Below are 18,469 nucleotides of genomic sequence, written 5' to 3'. Positions count from 1 at the left end.
TAATCGGCCGTTGGGCCGTCCCGGGGGCTGCGCGCGCAGCCGGCGCCGCCCGGAGGAGGGGGTGGCTTCTGCGCGTGCGTGTGCCCGTAAGGGAGGATCCTGGGAGCTAGGTGGGTCGGAGGTATTGAGCAGTCGCCGCGTTAGTGCTTAGAAACGTTTGCAATAAAAAGTCCTGACGGTTGCTGTTGATAATGACCTCTTGCTGTAAGTGAAAATGTTTACGCAGTGCCACCTTGAATCAGAGTTACTTGTGCACTCTAAAACTGTCAGCTCCTTAAAAGCTTGGCGGCGTCTGGCCTTTAAACACTTGGACCCATATCCCTTACTGATAATAGTAGTGATAATAATAATGGGCACCTGAGGAGCCACAGACTGGGAGAAAATGTTTGCAAAACGTATATTCACAACTCCTAGCTAGCATCTACAAAGAACCCGATAATAAGGCAACCAACTTAAAAACGGGCACAAGATTTGAATAGGCGTGTGCAGTGCAAAGGTCCTGAGGTGGGAGCAAGCTCAAGCGTGCTTGCGGAGCAGCTAAGCCTAGTGGGGAGGGAGAACGCGGGATGGGGGAGGCTGTGAGTGAGGGATCAATGTTGGGCAGGTTTGGGCTGGGAGCCAAAGCAAGGGGGAACTGGATTTTGCTCCAGTTCACTGGTGAGGAGGTGGAGCCGCTCTCTGGAATACGTGCCATAGTGTCCGTGTAGGAGAGGCAGCAGGAATCCTGTTCAGGGCTCTGGCTTCTGCCACGCAATGACTAGGGGACCCATCTTGACACCTACATTCTGGAGAACATGGTTTGAATCTGGGTTCCGTCTCTTACCAGCAAGAGGGGCTGAAGTGGGCAAGGGCGGTATAAAACTGCCACTCGATTTCAAAATCCATCTTTGCCTGTAACTGAGACAATAAAATCTAAAACATCAGACTATTTCAAGGGCTTCAGAGAGAAACCTATGGAACGCAATGTGAGTTTAAGACACAGCAGCTAATATTAGTGTCTTATGGCAGAGCCACCATGTAAACAAAAGGTAGCTTCCTGCGGCACCAGATCTGAAGATTTGAGGATTATCTGAGAAAAATCTCCCAAGATTTACTGGTAAGCATGCACACACCGACACGTACACACTGAACAGCAACAAAAGCAACACCATCTGCAGGATTTTTTTTTTTTTATGGTGCAGAGTCTGTATAACTTTTGAAGACAAAGTCAAACCATGTTTTGTGAAAATAATATATACAGTAGCAAAAGTTGAAAACCACAGAATGATAAACACCAAATTTAGGAGGGAGCCGTCTCAGCGAGGTGCTGGCTAATGCAACTAGGGCGAGCCCATAGGGTCGTCAAACCATTAGGTGCATGGATCTAAAACGTGAAAGACCCAAAACAAATACGGTCACCGTTCAGATGTGATCAAACCCGGGGGCAGATTGTTAGGCTACTACTGTATATGCTTCACCTTCCCCGCCCACCTCCACTTTCCTGTGGCCTCACCTCTCCATTTCTGTATTTATCTGTTTATGCCTTCTGTGCACCCTTCCCCCGACATCGGCTCCCAAGGGCAGGGACCGGAGTCCGCTTTGTGGTCTTCAGCTCAGGACACTGCTGGCACTCACGAGGGGCACAGTTGTTGCATGAATGAGTATTTTTCTGTGTGACTGACTTAATTTGAAATAAAGAAAAAATAATATGACCGAGTAGCCCTTGGGAGATCTGTGGCAGCAGGCCCTGGGACCGGAGAAGCCCACAGCCTCAGCTGCTTGGGTTTAACGGTGGCCTCATGGTTCTAGAACTGTTCACATTTCCGAAGTGCACTGACCCTGAAGATGTGGGGTGAGCAACATGGAGACTGAGATTTGCTCTAAAATATCCGCACAAGGGGTGCCCAGGTGGCTCAGTCGGTTTAGCGTCCGACTTCGGCTCAGGTCATGATCTCAGAGTTTGTGGGTTCGAGCCCCGTGTCGGCCTCTGTGCTGACAGCTAGCTCAGAGCCTGGAGACTGCTTCAGATTCTGTATCTCCCTCTCTCACCCTCTCCTACTCACACTCTCTCAGAAAAAAACAAAACACATAAAAAAAAATATGTGTATATATATCCACACAGAAACAGACCCCGTGGACTGTTCAATGTAGGCTCATGAAGCTCTAGTCTACTCCTCTCCTTCTTCTGAGCTCATGTGAAATCCTGAGAATTTTTTTTAGTGTTCACTTATTTTTGAGACAGAGTGTGAGTAGGGGAGGGGCAGAGACGGGGGGAAGACAGAGAATCTGATGCAACCTCCAGGCTCTGAGCTGTCAGCAGAGCCCAACGTGGGGCTCGGACTCCTGAGCTGAAGTCGGATGCTTAACTGACTGAGCCACCCAGGCGCCCCTTATGAGGTTGGTTGGTTGGTTTTTTTTTTTTTACAAAGAGCAGTTTAGGGGCAGGATGGAGGGATGAACGGGTGGCGCACAAGCCCTTTAGGGCAGTGAAGATACTCTGCTTGATACTGTAATGATGCAAACACATCATCTTGTTTGTTCCAACCCAGAGCATGAACCACACTGTAAACCATGAACTGTGCGGGACTGTGATGTCTGTGTAGTTCATTCCTTGTACCAAACGCCCCACTCTGGGGGTGAAGGTGTTGACAGAGGGGAGGCCGTGCATGCATAGGGGTGGAAGGTATATGGGAAAATTCTGTACTTTCCTCGCAGTATTGTGATATGCCAAAAACTGCTCTTTAAGAAAAAAAGGAGGCGCCTGGGTGGCTCAGTCGGTTGAGCGTCCGTCTTTGGCTCAGGCCATGCTCTCACAGTTTGTGAGTTCGAGCCCCGCGTCGGGTTCTGTGCTGACAGCTCTAAGCCTGGAGCCTACTTCAGACTCTGTGTCTCCCTCTCTCTGCCCCTCCCCCGCTCACACACTTACTGTCTCTCAAAAGTAAATAAATGCTAAAAAAAAGAAAGAAAGAAAGAAAAAAAGGAGGGGAGGGGGCGGTGTCTTAAAGCTGCCCCCGTCACCCCAACATGCTTGGCTCCCAGGGGGAATCCTGCCACCTGCCTTGACCTTCCCCTCCCAAATGCCCCTTCCACGGGGCGGGGGGCTTCTGTTCCATTCACCTAGAGGACAGCCTGGCACCGCCATGGGATTGGTAAGTGCTTGATGGAGCTGGTCTCCCCCAGTGGCTCAGGCTCAGGCAAGTCAGGAGCCCGAGGGTCCGGGACCCCCAACCCACTGCCCCTCACACTCCTGCGTCCCGAAGGAAAGGCACCGTCTGAGGACAACTGCCCACTTTATTAGCCAGCAGCTGCCTGCAGGGCTCCCTAGGGCCCACCTCCTTAGATCGAACCTGCTGCCCGCTCCCCCGCCCCTGGGGCCGTGGGGCAGGCGGGGAAGAGGAGCTACCAGGGGTGGGGGGGATGGCCTCATAGAGGCCTTATAAATACAAGGGCGTCACTGGCAGGGATGCAAAGGGGCTGGACAGCAGGGGCTTGGCAACGGCGGGCTGTCCCAGGGCGGTCTGTGTCACGCGGTGCCCTGTGTCTGCCTGGGCCCCGGGTCAGCATCCAGGCGACACAAGGGGCTGTCGTACACCATCTGCAGGTTCACCTTGTGGCCCACCAGCTCCCGGATGTTGTTGATGCCGTACTTGATCATCGTCGGGCTTCGGGTGGGGAGGGGAGGAAACAGTTTTAGGGCCACATCCGGGCATGCTCCCCACCCCAACCAGGCGTCTCCAGTGGTTCCCATCTCCTTAGAATAAAAGCCTGTGGGGAGCCTAGGGGGCTCAGTCGGTTAAGCGTCCGACTTTGGCTCAGTTCATGATCTCACGGTTTGCGGGTTCGAGCCCCGCATTGGGCTCTGTGCTGACAGCTCAGAGCCTGGAGCCTGTTTCAGATTCTGTGTCTCCCTCCCTCTCTGCCCCTCCCCCGCTCATGCCCATCTCAAAAATAAACTATGAAAAAATTAAAACAAAAAAAAAGCCCAACTGCTCCCAGGGCTCACGAGACCCTGATGTGTCCTGTCCCTTCCCCAGCCTCATCTCATCTCATTCTACTTACTCACTTCCTCCAGCCACCTTGACTTTCTCCATGTTTCCCAAACGTAGCATGCACATTCCTGCCTCAGGGCCTTTGCACTGGCTGTTCCTGCTGCCTTCCCGATACTCCCCTGGCTTACACCATCCACCTCCAGTCTGCTCAGATACCACCTCCTCCTTGAAGCCTTCCCTGACACCCTTGTCTCCTTGGCCCTCCCTGCTGTGTTTTCTCTACAGCACTTCCTGGCTTCAGACACACTCCTGACTTTACTTGTTCAATTTCCTTGCCTATCTTCCTAATTATTATCCTTCTCACTGCACTACAAGCCTAACCTCACAGCAGCAGGGACATGTGCTGTCGTTCTCAGAGCACAGGCCCAAGCATACAGCCGATGCTCACCAAAGGCTTATCGCGTGAGTGAAAAGATGGACGGTGCTGGGGGTCCCCAGCCTCCGGGGCCCGGCTCATCACACACCGAGTGGTTTGGGCACTCACCGCTCCAGGGAGAGGCCCCACGCAATGACGGACACGTTTTCGGGGAGCCCCATGGGCAGCAGCATCTCGGGGCGGAAGAGCCCAGAATTCCCGACTTCCACCCACTTTTTCAGGCCTGCAGAAGTGGGAGGAGGACAGGTAGGTCGTGTGGATGGTCGTGTGGGCCTGGCAGCGAAAGGGCCCCGCGGGGAGCATGGGCAGCCCGAGGCAGCCCTCCCCCGCCCAGGACCGGATTCCCCCTGACCTTGGTGGTAGCTGAACACCTCCATGCTGGGCTCCGTGTAGGGGTTGTAGGCCGGCTTGAAGCGCAGCTGGGTGATCCCTGGGCCAGGGAGGGAGGCAGGGAAACGGAGAAGGGGCGGATGAGCCTGGAGGCCAGGGCCCCCTCACACAGCCCCACTCACACCGCCCGCTGCAGCCCACCTGCCTACCCAGCTTCGTGAAGAACTCCCGCAGGACGCCCATGAGGTGGCCTAGGGTGAGGCCATGGTCAGCCACCACGCCCTCGATCTGGTGGAACTCGGCCAGGTGTGTGGCGTCCAGGGTCTCGTTTCGGAACACGCGATCAATGGAGAAGTACTTGGCTGGCGTGAAGGGTTTCTGGGGGCGACAGGCAGGCCAGGCCCGGGAGTGGGTCAGAAGGCGGACAGGACAGCCCCCTGCCTCCCCCTATGGGTCAGGCCGAACCACACCTTCTGGGCCAGGCGGTAGAGGGCGCGGGCGCTGGCCGACGTGGTGTGTGTGCGCAGCACCGTCTTCCGGGCCTCTTCCAGCTTCCAGTTGTACTTGTACCTTCAGGAGGACCGGCGGCAAGTCCGCGTTGTGGCCTTCATGCCCCCAACCTTCCTCCCCCCAGCCTGACACCGCGAAGTCCTGGTCCCGCCTCACCCCTGGGAGCCGTAGCCGCCCTGCGAGTGGGTCCGCTTGACCCGCTGGACGTAGTCCGTTGGAAGCTGCAGGGCCTCGGCCGGATCTGGGCAGGACAGAGCGTCATCCGGTCAGTCAAGGAGCAGTTCTCAAACAGCCACTGCACAGGGGACAGACAGCAGCACGTGCCGCTCCCACCCTCGCCACCCACGGCAGCCGGGGGAGCCTGTGAACACCCCTCCTCTGCCCAGAGCCCTCCATCTCCCTGGGGGTGGGAGTGTGACAAAGCTCTCTCTTCAGCAGGGGCCTCCCAGCTGATAGGTCAGCACACCAGGCACATTGCAGCCTCAGGGCCTTTGCACTGACCATCCTCTCCTGGAACTTTCCTTCCCAGATATAGTTCTCTCCCTTACGTCCTTTGGCCTTTACTTAAACAAAGACTTGAATTTAGGTGGACAGCTCCTTCCCCTTCCATGTCAGTTTCCACTATTTCTACTGCTATCCTGTGTGACATGTTCCGTATGACTCGGGATTTAATACACATGTATCCCACCAGGATGCAGGCCTCACCGAGGCAAGAACTTGTTTCATTCATAGCTGTAACCCAGGGGTTTAATAAAGACCCTGGCATGCAGGAGGGGCTGAACAATCATTTGTTGCGTGAACGTGCAAATTCTTTTTTTTTAATTTTTTAATGTTTTATTTTTGAGAGAGAGAGAGAGACACACACACACAGCGTGAGCAGGAGAGGGAAAGAGAGGGAGACACAGAATCCGAAGCAGGCTCCAGGCTCTGAGCTGTCAGCACAGAGCCCAACGCAGGGCTTAAACCCACAAACCGTGAGATCATGACCTGAGCCGAAGCTGGACGCTTAATCGACTGAGCCACCCAGGCACCCCAAACATGCAAATTCTTAAGATCCCTTTCCGGAAACCTCATTTCGGAGCACCTGAAAAGCCTGACGTCAAACCCCAGCCCCACCACTTACAAACCTGGGCAAATGATGTTCCTTCTCGGAACCCTAGTGTCCTCGTTTACAAAAGGGAGCTAAGAGCGCTACTTCCTACAACTGGCAGAAGAATTAGAGCAGTGGCTGGTGTACAGCGAGTGCCTGGTTAAGTTTGGGGAGCCACGGTAAGGATGACAGCAATGCCACCATTGCTCCTGGCTGGGTGACAGGCACCTGCTCGCTGGCCCCCCCCGCCTTCCTGGGTGGGATGACTACAATCATTGCGGAAAGTCATTCCATTTCAGACAATACCAAGCGCTGCAGAAAAAAGAAAAAACTGAGAACCAAGCTTGAAGACTAGGGATGAGGGACGTTTTGAACTTGGGGGGACGAGGGCATGTCCAGCTGGCCTCTGTGAGGGGACACGTCAGCAGAGGTTTGATGCCGGAGCCTGCCTCGAAGCTCTGGGAGAAGGTGACAGAGCTGCCCAGCAGCACGGGCAAGGGCCATGACGTGGGCAGGACGGGGCGTGGGACGAAGTCACCCAGGTCAACGCGCCCGGCTCACGGCAGCCCCGCGGGTCACTGTGAGGATGGAGTTTATCCTGCGAGAAGAGTCAGCCCCTCCCAACAGCTCTGCCCGGGGCCTGGCGCCTCTGAGCCCGCCCCACCCACCTCGAAGGAAGAAGGTGTCGTGTTGGTCACGTGCTGGGTGTTGCTGGGGCTGGAAAAGGGCGTCAAAGTTCCAGAAGGAGCTCTCAATGAAATTGTCGGTCGGCATCTCCGTGAACCTGGAGGGAGATGAAGCCTGACGCCCCGTCCGCGCCCCGCGGCTGTGCCGCCCCCGCCCCCGGCCCTGTGCTCACCCCATCTCCAGGAAGATCTGCCGGAACTGCGTGCGGACCTTGAGCAGAGGGTGCAGGTGGCCGCTGTCCGGGAGGACGCCGTGGGCCAAGAAGTTGTACGGCTTGAAGGGCCGGTCCCGCCAGGAGCCGCTGTCAGAGGACGCAGGGACCAGGGGCCCGGTGAGGGCTGCCCTCCCTCCCCGACCTACCCCGGCCGCTGGGACCACCCCCTACCTGGAGATCATCTCTGGGCTCAGCTCCGTCTCCTGCTTGGAGATGCTGGTGCTGAAGGCACTGCCTTTGCTCACCCAGTAGGTCTTCAGGGTCCTGAGGCCAGAGGACAGGAGGGGACGCCCACCGTCACCTCTTTCGAGAGGCTTCCCTTGAACTCCTATCTGATGCTGACCCCAACCCTACCCACCGAGTCACTCTATTTTCTCCCTGACATTTACCGTCATTTGAAATTTTCCTATTTCGCCTGCACCTACATAGCTGTTCCCATTCACTTATTCATTCAACAAACACTTGATGAGAACCCACTATGTGCGAGGACCTGTTCAAGGCGCTTAAGCACACAGCCGAGTAAGAATCATAGGTCAAGCGTCAAGGATTTATTCCGTGCCAGGCTCTCTTCCACTGAAATCATCCCACTACCTTGTGAAAAGAGGTCATTTAACAGATGACGAAACTGAGGCCAGAAAGATCGAGTGCCTTGGCCGAGGTCACACAACCAGTAAGTGCCAGAGCCCGGACCTGGATTGGGCAGCCCTCTGCCCGTCTGTGTTCTCAGAACTACTGTGCCACTCGGTATCTGCTCCAAGGGCACATCAGCCCTTGAGAGCAGAGCACCGCGCCTGCCCAGGTCCCAGCGGTTAAAGATGCTGAAATTAGGGGCGCCTGGGTGGCTTAGTCGGTTGAGCGTCCGACTTTCGCTTAGGTCATGATCTCGCGGTTCGTGGGTTTGAGCCCCGTGTCGGGCTCTGTGCTGACTGCCAGCTCAGAGCCTGGAGCCTGTTTTGGGGTCTGTGACTCCCTCTCCCTCTGCCCCTCCCCTGCTCACGCTGTCTCTCTCCTAGAAATAAAAATAAAATAAAAAAAAAAAAAAAGATGCTGAAGTTAGAGCTGTAAAGGCAACAAACATGGCACCCAGGATGGAAAATATAAGCGAACAGCTTTTATGGCACTCCGAGGGACAGATCGGTGTCACCTATTTCAGGTGACACACAGGCAGAGGTCTGATGCCCAAGCCTGGCTTAAGGGAAGACGGTTCTCGGCAGAACTCATGGCATGAGCAAAGGCCCTGAGGTGGCATGAACCCGGCATGAGTGCTTGACAATCACCGGGAAAAACACAGCTCAGAGGACACTGACAGCACCGCCCTGGTCATCCTCATTCCCCTAGGACCACATAGGTTACGGGCGATGGGGGGGGGAGGCCACTCACACTTCGGTCAGCAGTTTCCTCTTTCTGAGCTCGCTCCTTTCCTTCTCACCCAGCTTCTCCGCCTGCCCACCCTGGACCAGCTGGAGCCGCCGCTGCACCTCGTCCTCCACGCTGTCCACCTGCGGTGATGACAGGCGTGAGAGGCTGTGAGGGCCAGGTGCGCGTGCGCGTGCGCGTGCGCAGTCCCGCCCCCTGCGTGGGACTCACCACTCGGAACACCCGGGGCCCGTCAGCTGTACTCTTATCCACGCGGATCCACTTGTTGGACATGGCCTTGCTGAAGCCCACCTTGCCGCTGGGCAGTCGCTGGGGCGAGTAAGGCCACAGTAAGCGGTGCGCAAGCCCCCGCCCCCGGCCCCATCATCTCCCTGGGCCTTGCCCCTGGGCCCTTACCATGAGCTCGCTCTGGGCCAGGCCCTCCGGGGGGATGCTACCAAACACCCGGGCCTCATGGCTGCCCTCCCGGGCAATCTCCTCGCCCTCTGCGGTGAGCTCCCAGCGCTTGGTGGACCGCAGCTCAGCCTCAATGATCTGCAGGGAAATGGGGGAGGGGGCACCCGCAGAGACAGGGTTCAGAGCCAGGCACGCCCCCAGCGCCGCCTGAAGCCAGCCTCACATCCAAGCCGCACCGCTTCCCAGCCAAGTGACTGCCCTTGGCTGAGCCTCAGTTTCCCTCCTGTAAATGCGGATAACGACAGACTAGTTTCCAGAGTGACGGAAACTACTAAGGATGGTACCTAGCAAAAAATAAATTCTATTGCTTTCAAATCTTTAGAAAGCTTTCTAAAGTCCAGGTGAACTGACTTGTCTCCACATCTGATATGTTGGCCTCTCAGTGCCCCGAGTGCCCGAGAAGGGCCCCGGTGTCCCCATTACACACAGGACCTAAGGCTCCATGATAAGGATGGGTTCAGGTCGTATAAAGCGAGGCAGGGCCGGCTGGGGTCCACAGGCTTAGCCCCCTTTCCATTCGAATTCCCAGCTGTCCTCCTCATTCCCTGTGTGAACTTGGGAAAGTTGCTAAGCTTCCCTGAGCAAGGTTTCTTATCCACAAGAGAAGGGTGTGATGGGCTCTCCCACAGGAAGCTTTCTCGACGAGTAATTGAGTTAACACCCGGAAAGGATTTAGCAAGCAGCAAATTCTGTATCAATTCTAACCCCTATTTCTGTTGTCAGTATTACCATCTCTGCTGTCAGGCTGAACCACATCAAATAGCCACTACCTCACGTTCCGTGACCAACACAAGTCAATCCCACATCAGTCAAGGTACTGTCACCCCACACAAGATCCCTTTTCTCCACTGAGGACTCCGCAGCCTGAATGCTTAACTTCTTTTTCTTTTAAAAATGTTTTTAATCTTTAATCATTTGAGAGAGAGAGAGAGAGAGAGATAGCATGAGCAGGGGAGGGAGAGAGGGAGACACAGAATCGGAAGCAGGCTCCAGGCTCTGAGCTGTCAGCACAGAGCATGATGCGGGGCTTGAACTCACAAACCGTGAGATCATGATCTGAGCTGAAGTTGGACGCCCAACCGACTGAGCCACCCAGGGAGATGCCTCCAAATGCTTAATTTCAAATCCAGGCTTGCCTGTTCCTTCTAGTGACCCTGATCAAGTTACTGACCAGTGTTTAGAAGCTGTCACATCTGCAAAGTGGGCATGATTACAGTGCTATCATCCTTAGGTTATGACAAGGACTGGATGATAAGCAAACCTAAGACCAAAATGGGATACGGAATATAAGCTCAATGAATACATACCTCGGTTACATTTTTTTTTTTTTAATTTTTAAAAAATTTTTTTTTTTTCTAGGAGAGACAGAGAGACAGCGTGAGCAGGGGAGGGTCAGAGAGAGAGGGAGTCACAGACTGAAACGGGCTCCAGGCTCTGAGCTGGCAGTCAGCACAGAGCCCAATGTGGGGCTCGAACCCACGAACCGTGAGATCATGACCTAAGTGAAAGTCAGACGCCCAACCGACTAAGCCACCCAGGCGCCCCATCCTCGGTTACATTTTCTGATGCCCAGCCTTGAGGATCCAGCCTCTGGGTGGCCTCCAGGCCTCTCAATTTCCTCCTATGACTATCACTTTCCACTCGTCCAAGTAAAAAGGGCTGGACTTATCCATGCTCCCCCTGCCTTGCCAGGAATCCCCTCTCCATTCACCTGCCTCCCTTCCCTCGGACCCCATGCCCTCTACCTTGGGGATGTGACAGCCTCTGCTTTCCTCCCCTCCCAACCAATCCCTGCCAATCCTTCCCCAAAGCGACGCGGACAGCACACGCCTCTCACTGGTTCCAGCTCCTGCCATGGCTCCCCAGTGCCCCCGTTGAGATAAAGACCTACAAGGCCTTGCAAGTTTTGGCTCTAAGAATGTCCTTCTACATTCTGTTTCCCGTTCCCACCACTGATCTCTGAAGCGTTCCTCCTCAGCGCAGAAGCCGGACTCAGCTCCCACCTTCTCCAGGACGTTCTTTTCGACTCCCCGGGCTGGGCCAGCTGTCCCCTCTGGGTTCCCTGTGCTTCCTCCATCACTCTGCGGGTCGCCTGAGGAGCTCCCTCATGAGATCGCAATCTCCGTGAGGGCGGTGACCGCGTCTTCCTGGTCACCATCGTGCCCACCCCCCCCCAGCGCCTCCTTATCTCTCAATGGACATTTACTGCGAACGGAACGTGGCCGCCTCCCTGCCTGCGCACCCCAGGACGGGCTCCTGAAGGGCTCATCAAGAACCAGGGCCTTCCAGACAAGAAGACTGCAGGCACCAAAGCGAGAACGCCAGACATCACGGGCCCGACTCACCTCTCCCAGCGCTTGCAGGCTCTTCACGGCGCCCACCACCGCCTGGTGCTCCACGCCCAGCTTAGCCGCCAGCTCCGCGCTGTCCAGGCCGCCATCGGCCGCCGCCAGCTGCCGCAGCAGCACCTCCGCCACCGGACCGTCCGCCATGGCTGCTCCCAGCGTGCTCGGCGTGTCCCGCCGGAGCCTGAACGACCGGAACCGGAACCGGCGCTGGGAGTGTGTGTCGCCATCTTGAGCGTGGCGGACCGTGTGCCGGGCTCAGGATGCCGCCATCTTCAGTGTGGCGATTGTGCCTCCGACGGTGGGAGGGACTCCGTGCCCACCTCCCCTCTAGCTGGACTAGTGTCCGGTGGACTAGAGAGACCAAGTTGGAACCTCAAGGACAGAATCAGAGTTGTTTTAAGGGTCATCCAGCCCCACCTCCAGGAGGCGGTGTGACCTTGGACTTCCCTCTCTCTGAGCCTAGGAGCCCTCTGCCCTTCTCTCTTGGCCTGTGGGAGGGCAGTAGGTCGTGGGCTTCAGAGACCGCCATTTCCTGGTCAACTATTTTTAATTTTTTTTTCTTAATTTTTAGTGTTTATTTTTAAATTTTATTTATTAGTTTTTTCTTTATTTTTGAAATAGAGAGACAGAGCATGAGCGGGGGAGGGGCAGAGAGAGAGAGAGGGAGACACAGATTCTGAGACAGGCTCCGGGCTCCGAGCTGCCTGCACAGAACCCGATGCAGGGCACCAACCCACAAACTGCGAGATCATGACCTGAGCCGAAGTCGGAAGCTCAACTGACTGAGCCACCCAGGCGCCCCTTTTAGTGTTTATTTTTGAGAGACAGAGAAACAAAGAGCTAGAGAACAGTGGGGGCGGGGGAGAGAGAGGGGGAGGAGAGAGAATCCCAAGCAGGCTTCACACACAGAGCCAGCCTGGGACTCATTCCCACAAACCGTGAGATCATGATCTGAGCCAATAGCAATAGTCGGTCACTTAACCGACTAAAACACTCAGGCACCCTTAAAGTTTTTAAAGGGAGGCTAGGTAGGGACCATCCCTATATATACAGGGATGAGGGAATCAACTAATATAGTTACAGTCAAGGTAGCAGCTAACCTGTATGCACATCTGTGTGTGCTCCACCCAGTGCTAAGTGCTTCAGGTGTGTTGTTTCATATTCCCAAAAGCTTTGATACAGATATTAATATAATCCCCATTTCACAGATGTGAAAATGGAGGCTCAGAGGGTGGTAAGTCTTCACCATCGTTCTACAGGCAGTTGTTAGAGATGGAGTCAGAAACTATAAACACCTCGGATCCCACCCCGTTCCCTGCATGCTCTTCGAAGATCAATGTCAGGACAAGAATGCATACCCTAAATCAGTTCTGGCCATAGAACATAGAACATAAATTAAATGTAGTTGTAAGCTTTCTAGCAGCAACGTTAAAAACAAAATGGATGAAATTGGGGCGCCTGGGTGGCTCAGTCGGTTGGGCATCCGACTTTCGCTTAGGTCATGATCTCGCGGTTCGTAGGTTCGAGCCCCACGTGGGCTCTGTGCTGACAGCCAGCTCAGAGCCTGGAGCCTGTTTCAGTCTGTGACTCCCTCTCTCTGTGACCCTCCCCTGCTCATGCTCTCCCTCTCTCTGTCTCCTAGAAATAAATAAAACATTAAAAAAAAAAACCCAAAATGGATGAAATTAATTTGAAGAATTCGCCAAACTTGATATGTCCAAATTATCATTTCAATACTTACTATAGGGACGCCTGGGTGGCTTAGTCGGTTAAGTGTCCAACTTTGGCTCAGGTCATGATCTCGTGGTTCGTGGGTTCGAGCCCCACGTCGGGCTCTGTGCTGACAGCTAGCTCAGAGCCTGGAGCCTGTCTTCAGATTCTGTGTCTCCCTCTCTCTCTGACCCTCCCCTGCTCATGCTGTCTCTCTCTCTCTCAAAAATAAATAAAACATTTAAAAAAATACTATAAAATTACTAGAGAAGTATTTCACATTCTTTTTTCATAGTAAGCCTCCAGAATCTGATGAGTGTTTTACAGTTATGGCACATCTCAGTTGAGACCAGCTACATTTCAAATGGTGGATAGTTACATGTGGCCAGTGTAGATTATAGTAGACAGTGTAATGGATTCCAATTCCCTTTATGCCACTCAGCCAAATCGGTTAATCTTTCTGTGCCTGTTTCCTTGCCTGGATAGAGGTGATATAAACCTGGGTTATCGTGAGATTTTAAGTGAAATATCACCCACCCACGTACATGTATTTGCTAATATTCAATTGTATGGACCATGTGACAAGCACAATTCTAAGCAGAACACCTTTACTCATTTAACCATCACAATTATTATTTGAGCCTGGAAAATGGGTTTACTCATATCACCCAATCCTGATCCTACAGTGAGCTCCTGGTAAAAATTCAAGATGTGTCCCTCAAAGTCCCTTCTTAGCTTCAAAGCACTTTTCTCCATTTTTATTTATTGAATTTCTCCAAGGGTCTTTCCTTCTTTCTGTCATGTAGCAAGTAGGTTCGGTGCCAGGGGCTGCAAGAGACACTGGAGGGTAGTGAAGTGAGTAAGACATAGTATCTACTCTCCAGCAGGAAGCGCCAAGCGCCTGTGTGCATGACATATGGTGGAAGGGAGGGGAGGCTGGAGGGTCCGCGGCAGGCCTGCAGCGGTCACCGCAGATTGGGGCTCCTTATGGTGGGTGGGGGCAGGTTGGGTGATATTGGACACTGCCTGGGGCAAACCCCCAACTTCTCCAAGATTCCTTATTCCCCCCTTTGCTGAGCCCCCACCACTATGCCGTAAGCACCCTTACGGCCTTTTGCCCAGGATTTCCCCCTTCCCCCTCCCCGGCCCGGGTTCCCAGGTCCAGCGCCTGTTTGCTCAGAGTTTGGGAAACCCCCAGCCCTCCTTCCTGCTTCCTGCAGCTTGGGGGCAGGGAGCCGCTGTCAGTCACTGTCAGTCACGTGCCTCTGGCTGCAGAAGACGCTAGACTCAGGGGTCCTGCCCATCTCCCTCGGACCTTATCTTCCCTACCATCTGTCTCTTTTTTTTTCCTCCCCAACGGAACCCCCATCTTCTCCTCTTTAGCCGTTTAATTGCAAAAGCCAGGCCGTTTGTGGGAGACCACAGGCAGCGACCCCTTTACTGGCTGAGGGAGGGGGTAAAGGAGAGGCCGCAACGAGAGGAACAACCCTACCCGTCTGGGAACCACAGCCTATAGTCACATTGTGGAGCTTTCTGGGGTTCCTTCCCTCTGTCCCAGGACCACCGTCACAGCACTGAAAGCGGGTCTGTAGGGCGGCACCTAGCCAAGGTTGCTCCTCCAAGCCTCTTAGGGGCTCCTGTGCCGTCAGAGTCTAAGTGACTTGCTTCGGCCACACGGCAGCAGTCTGACAGGCTGCCAGGGGCCAGAGAGGAGAGAGCTAACGTTTTATTCTCCGGGTTGCAAGGCTGTGAGGTGAAGACCCAAGGACTCAGCCTCTGAGCTCAGGCGCCACGGCCCCACCGTGGCCTGGGGCGGGGGCGAGCGACAGCAAGCGCGTCGGAGTAGGGGTTCCCCGATTGCAGGGTAGAAAGTGGCTGGGAAAGCCTTGCCCACCCCTACCCGCGGAGGGGATGAGACAAGGCGAGCTGGGGCAGGACCCAGGTCCTGTGCAGTGGCACCTGCACTCGCGCGCGTTCTTTAAACTCCCAGTGCAGGAGCTGAGCGCGCGGGCTAGGGCGGGGTTGGGTCGAGGTCTGGTCACATGACCTGGCTAGAGGGGCTCGAGGCCCCCCCCACACCGGTGGGTGGCCCCCACAACGCGTGGTCGTCCTTCATTGGCCAGTTGTATGGCCAATAGAAATCGGCCATCTGGGAACCCTGCGTTCCGAGGCACATACTAACATGCTCAGACGACAAGGGCCCAATGGAAAGTCAGGGCCGTGGGCACCGACCAATTATAAGGGGCACAGGGCGGGACAAGAGGCCGGGCCANCCTGGGCCCGCCATGCTGCTACCCGTGCCGCTGCTGCTCGGCCTCCTCGGCCTGGCCGCCGCCGAACCCACCATCTACTTCAAGGAGCAGTTCCTGGACGGAGGTAAGGCCTGGCGCCGCCTCGAGGCCGTCCCGACGACGAAGGCGGTCCCTCAGCTTAGGTCTGCGTTGTCGCCTGTAATAATTGTTTAGAGGGCCAATACGGTGGCCTCCGGGGACTAGAGCCGCAGGCGAGCCTCCCTTGTGTGTCCCTGGGGAGCGTCGAGGATGCAGCGGACTCTCGCGGCGTGAGTTAGGGTTCGGCGGAGGATCTCTTAAGCCATCGAAGGTGTCAAACTAGAGGTTGGGGTGGGGGCAGTCGAGAGTTATCGCTTTTCCAATCGGCAGCAGTTTGAAGCTACTGGCAGACATTCGGTGGGGGCGGGGGGCGGCCAGTACGGCCGCACTGACCTGCCCCTTTGATCCTCTAGACGGGTGGACTGATCGCTGGATTGAATCCAAACACAAGTCAGATTTTGGTAAATTTGTTCTCAGTTCCGGCAAGTTCTACGGCGACCAGGAAAAGGATAAAGGTAAGAGCCCGGCGGAGGGGGGAGGCGGTGATCGGATTCAGGGGTACTTCCTGGAGGAAGCCCTTGCACAGGACAGACCCAGCCTGGGATCGCACGAGCAGGGCAGAGGGGAGGAAGGGGCAGTGGTCTGTATGGCCACAACTTAGGAGTCCATGGAGGTTGGGGCTGAGCTGTGACCTCACTGTGGTCTTTTGCTAGGGCTGCAGACAAGCCAGGATGCTCGCTTTTACGCCTTGTCGGCCAGATTCGAGCCCTTTAGCAACAAGGGCCAGACGCTGGTGGTGCAGTTCACAGTAAAACACGAGCAGAACATCGACTGTGGGGGCGGCTACGTGAAGCTATTTCCAGAGGGCTTGGACCAGACGGACATGCACGGAGACTCGGAATACAACATCATGTTTGGTGAGGGGCCCCGCCCTGGTGCTGACCTCTGATTAGAGGGAGACTTAAATCTCAGGGACTCCTAGAGCCAGTGACAGGTAGTTTTGAGGATACGGACCTACTTAGGTAGTTGAGGGTTGCTTTAGGAGGGAAAGCTGAGAGGATTGCGTTGTTATTGTTGGTGTGGAACTTAATTTGTGGGGTTTCTTGTAGTTATTTCCTGATATTAACCATATTGAATTCTAGAGTTCCAGCTGGTTAGTTATTTCCTCTTTGAAAGATTTCACCTACAGACCCTTAGAGCCAGTCAGAGTCTGAATCCTGTCTTGTGATCCTTTGCAGATGTGTACTTAAGAACCAAGTTTTGCTTTGTAAAGGGAGTGTGGGGGAGCTTTGCAACAGTGGGCATCCTATTCTCTTGCTCTAACTGGACTGACGCTTTACCTAGGGCCGGATATCTGTGGTCCTGGCACCAAGAAGGTTCATGTCATCTTCAACTACAAGGGCAAGAACGTGCTGATCAACAAGGACATTCGTTGCAAGGTGTGACTGGGGGTGGTGACAAACGGATAGGGGAGTGTCAGAGGCCATCCTGGTGGGCGGGGCCACTCATCCCCCCCGCCCCCTGCCCCCAGGATGATGAATTCACACACCTGTATACGCTGATCGTCCGGCCGGATAACACCTATGAGGTGAAGATCGACAACAGCCAGGTGGAGTCAGGCTCCTTGGAGGATGATTGGGACTTCTTGCCGCCCAAGAAGATCAAGGATCCTGATGCTGCGAAGCCTGAAGACTGGGACGAGCGGGCCAAGATCGATGACCCCACAGACTCCAAGCCTGAGGTGGGTGTTTGGGGCAGATTCCCCCTTTGTGGAGGGTGTGGAGGATGGCTGGGCTGACCGACCTCCCTGTGTACCTTCAGGACTGGGACAAGCCCGAGCACATTCCTGACCCTGATGCTAAAAAGCCAGAGGACTGGGATGAGGAGATGGACGGAGAGTGGGAACCACCAGTGATTCAGAACCCTGAGTACAAGGTGCGCCTGGGGTTCTGAGCGGGGTGGGGGGTACACAGTAGGGAGCATGCCGACCCCACCACTCAGCCCCTGGCTTCCTTCCCCTTCTGTAGGGCGAGTGGAAGCCCCGGCAGATCGACAACCCAGATTACAAGGGCACTTGGATCCACCCAGAGATCGACAACCCCGAGTACTCCCCTGATAGCAACATCTATGCCTATGAAAACTTTGCGGTTCTGGGCTTAGATCTCTGGCAGGTGAGACGGTGGGGGGGGATTCCTGAAGCACTTCACAGGTTCAGGGTCACCCAGGAGGAAAGGGACGGTAGCGTTCAACCCCAAGCAGGCCTGATCCAAAACTAGTGCTTTTTCTGAAGAATTTCTTGATCTGTTTCTGGAGTGTTTCTAGTACCTACTTTGAGGTTTTGTTTATCGTTTGCCGGATACCTTTCTTTATGTGTCAGATACCGAGAGTCCCTTTCTGCAAACAGGTTTATTCAACTGTCCCTGACAACAAGAAGTTAACTACGTAACCTCATTAGAAAACCATTTTCACTGTTGCTTGGCTGGCTCCATTGGTAGAGCATGCAACCCTTGATCCTTGGGGCCATGAGTTCAAGCCCCACATCAGGAGTAGAGCTTCCTGGAAGATTATAAGTAAATAGATACAGAAAAAATTCAAGAAAGTGACTTTCTGAAGTGACTTCCAGAGAAAATTCCAAAGCACAGAAAATTAGTTTTAGAGGGGCCAAATTGTCATCTTATTTGCTGATAAACATTCTGGGCCTAGAATGGTGCCTGGCAGGTGGAAGGCACTGGAAAAATAATTGAACAAGGGACTGAGACCCCATTTTACAGCTGAAGACATTGAAGGGCATTATTGTGCAGTGGTCCTGGGAGCATGGGGTGGGAGTGTTGTCCAAGGCCAGGGACGTGCTGGTCCCCTCTCACCACCCATCCACCTGTATTCCCGCACCCACCCCCCAGGTCAAGTCTGGCACCATTTTTGACAACTTCCTCATCACCAACGACGAGGCGTATGCAGAGGAGTTTGGAAACGAGACCTGGGGTGTCACGAAGGTGGGAGCAGGGTCCGATCC

General features: G+C 54.7%; 2 protein-coding genes across 2 annotated transcripts in view; one reads left to right on the top strand and one right to left on the bottom strand.

Annotated features, from left to right (window-relative positions):
- Positions 1-3,252: 3,252 nt before the first annotated feature.
- FARSA (phenylalanyl-tRNA synthetase subunit alpha) lies at positions 3,253-11,577 on the bottom strand. Its single transcript, XM_077765647.1, has 13 exons — positions 11,414-11,577; positions 9,009-9,146; positions 8,823-8,921; positions 8,616-8,734; positions 7,407-7,499; positions 7,194-7,322; positions 7,003-7,118; positions 5,401-5,485; positions 5,205-5,304; positions 4,944-5,112; positions 4,757-4,834; positions 4,513-4,627; positions 3,253-3,641 (listed from the first exon to the last, which is right to left on the bottom strand). The coding sequence occupies exons 1-13, from the start codon at positions 11,558-11,560 to the stop codon at positions 3,503-3,505; spliced, it is 1,527 nt and encodes a 508-aa protein (XP_077621773.1). The 5' UTR covers positions 11,561-11,577; the 3' UTR covers positions 3,253-3,502.
- A 3,818-nt stretch (positions 11,578-15,395) lies between these two features.
- The window catches only part of CALR (calreticulin), a 3,548-nt gene continuing 474 nt past the window's right edge, over positions 15,396-18,469 (top strand). The window contains exons 1-8 of the mRNA XM_077765634.1: positions 15,396-15,502; positions 15,870-15,971; positions 16,170-16,373; positions 16,801-16,895; positions 16,988-17,197; positions 17,278-17,391; positions 17,484-17,627; positions 18,357-18,449. Of these exons, the coding sequence (XP_077621760.1) occupies positions 15,412-15,502; positions 15,870-15,971; positions 16,170-16,373; positions 16,801-16,895; positions 16,988-17,197; positions 17,278-17,391; positions 17,484-17,627; positions 18,357-18,449 (1,053 nt within the window). The 5' untranslated portion in view covers positions 15,396-15,411. The remainder of the gene's footprint in view (positions 15,503-15,869; positions 15,972-16,169; positions 16,374-16,800; positions 16,896-16,987; positions 17,198-17,277; positions 17,392-17,483; positions 17,628-18,356; positions 18,450-18,469) is intronic.

This window comes from Crocuta crocuta, unplaced genomic scaffold (genome assembly GCF_008692635.1).
Source record: "Crocuta crocuta isolate KB4526 unplaced genomic scaffold, BGI_CrCroc_1.0 scaffold693, whole genome shotgun sequence".
Classification (NCBI taxonomy): Eukaryota; Metazoa; Chordata; class Mammalia; order Carnivora; family Hyaenidae; genus Crocuta; species Crocuta crocuta.
The sequence above is the reverse complement of the archived record's forward strand: the minus strand, read 5'-3'. Positions and strand labels throughout refer to the sequence as shown.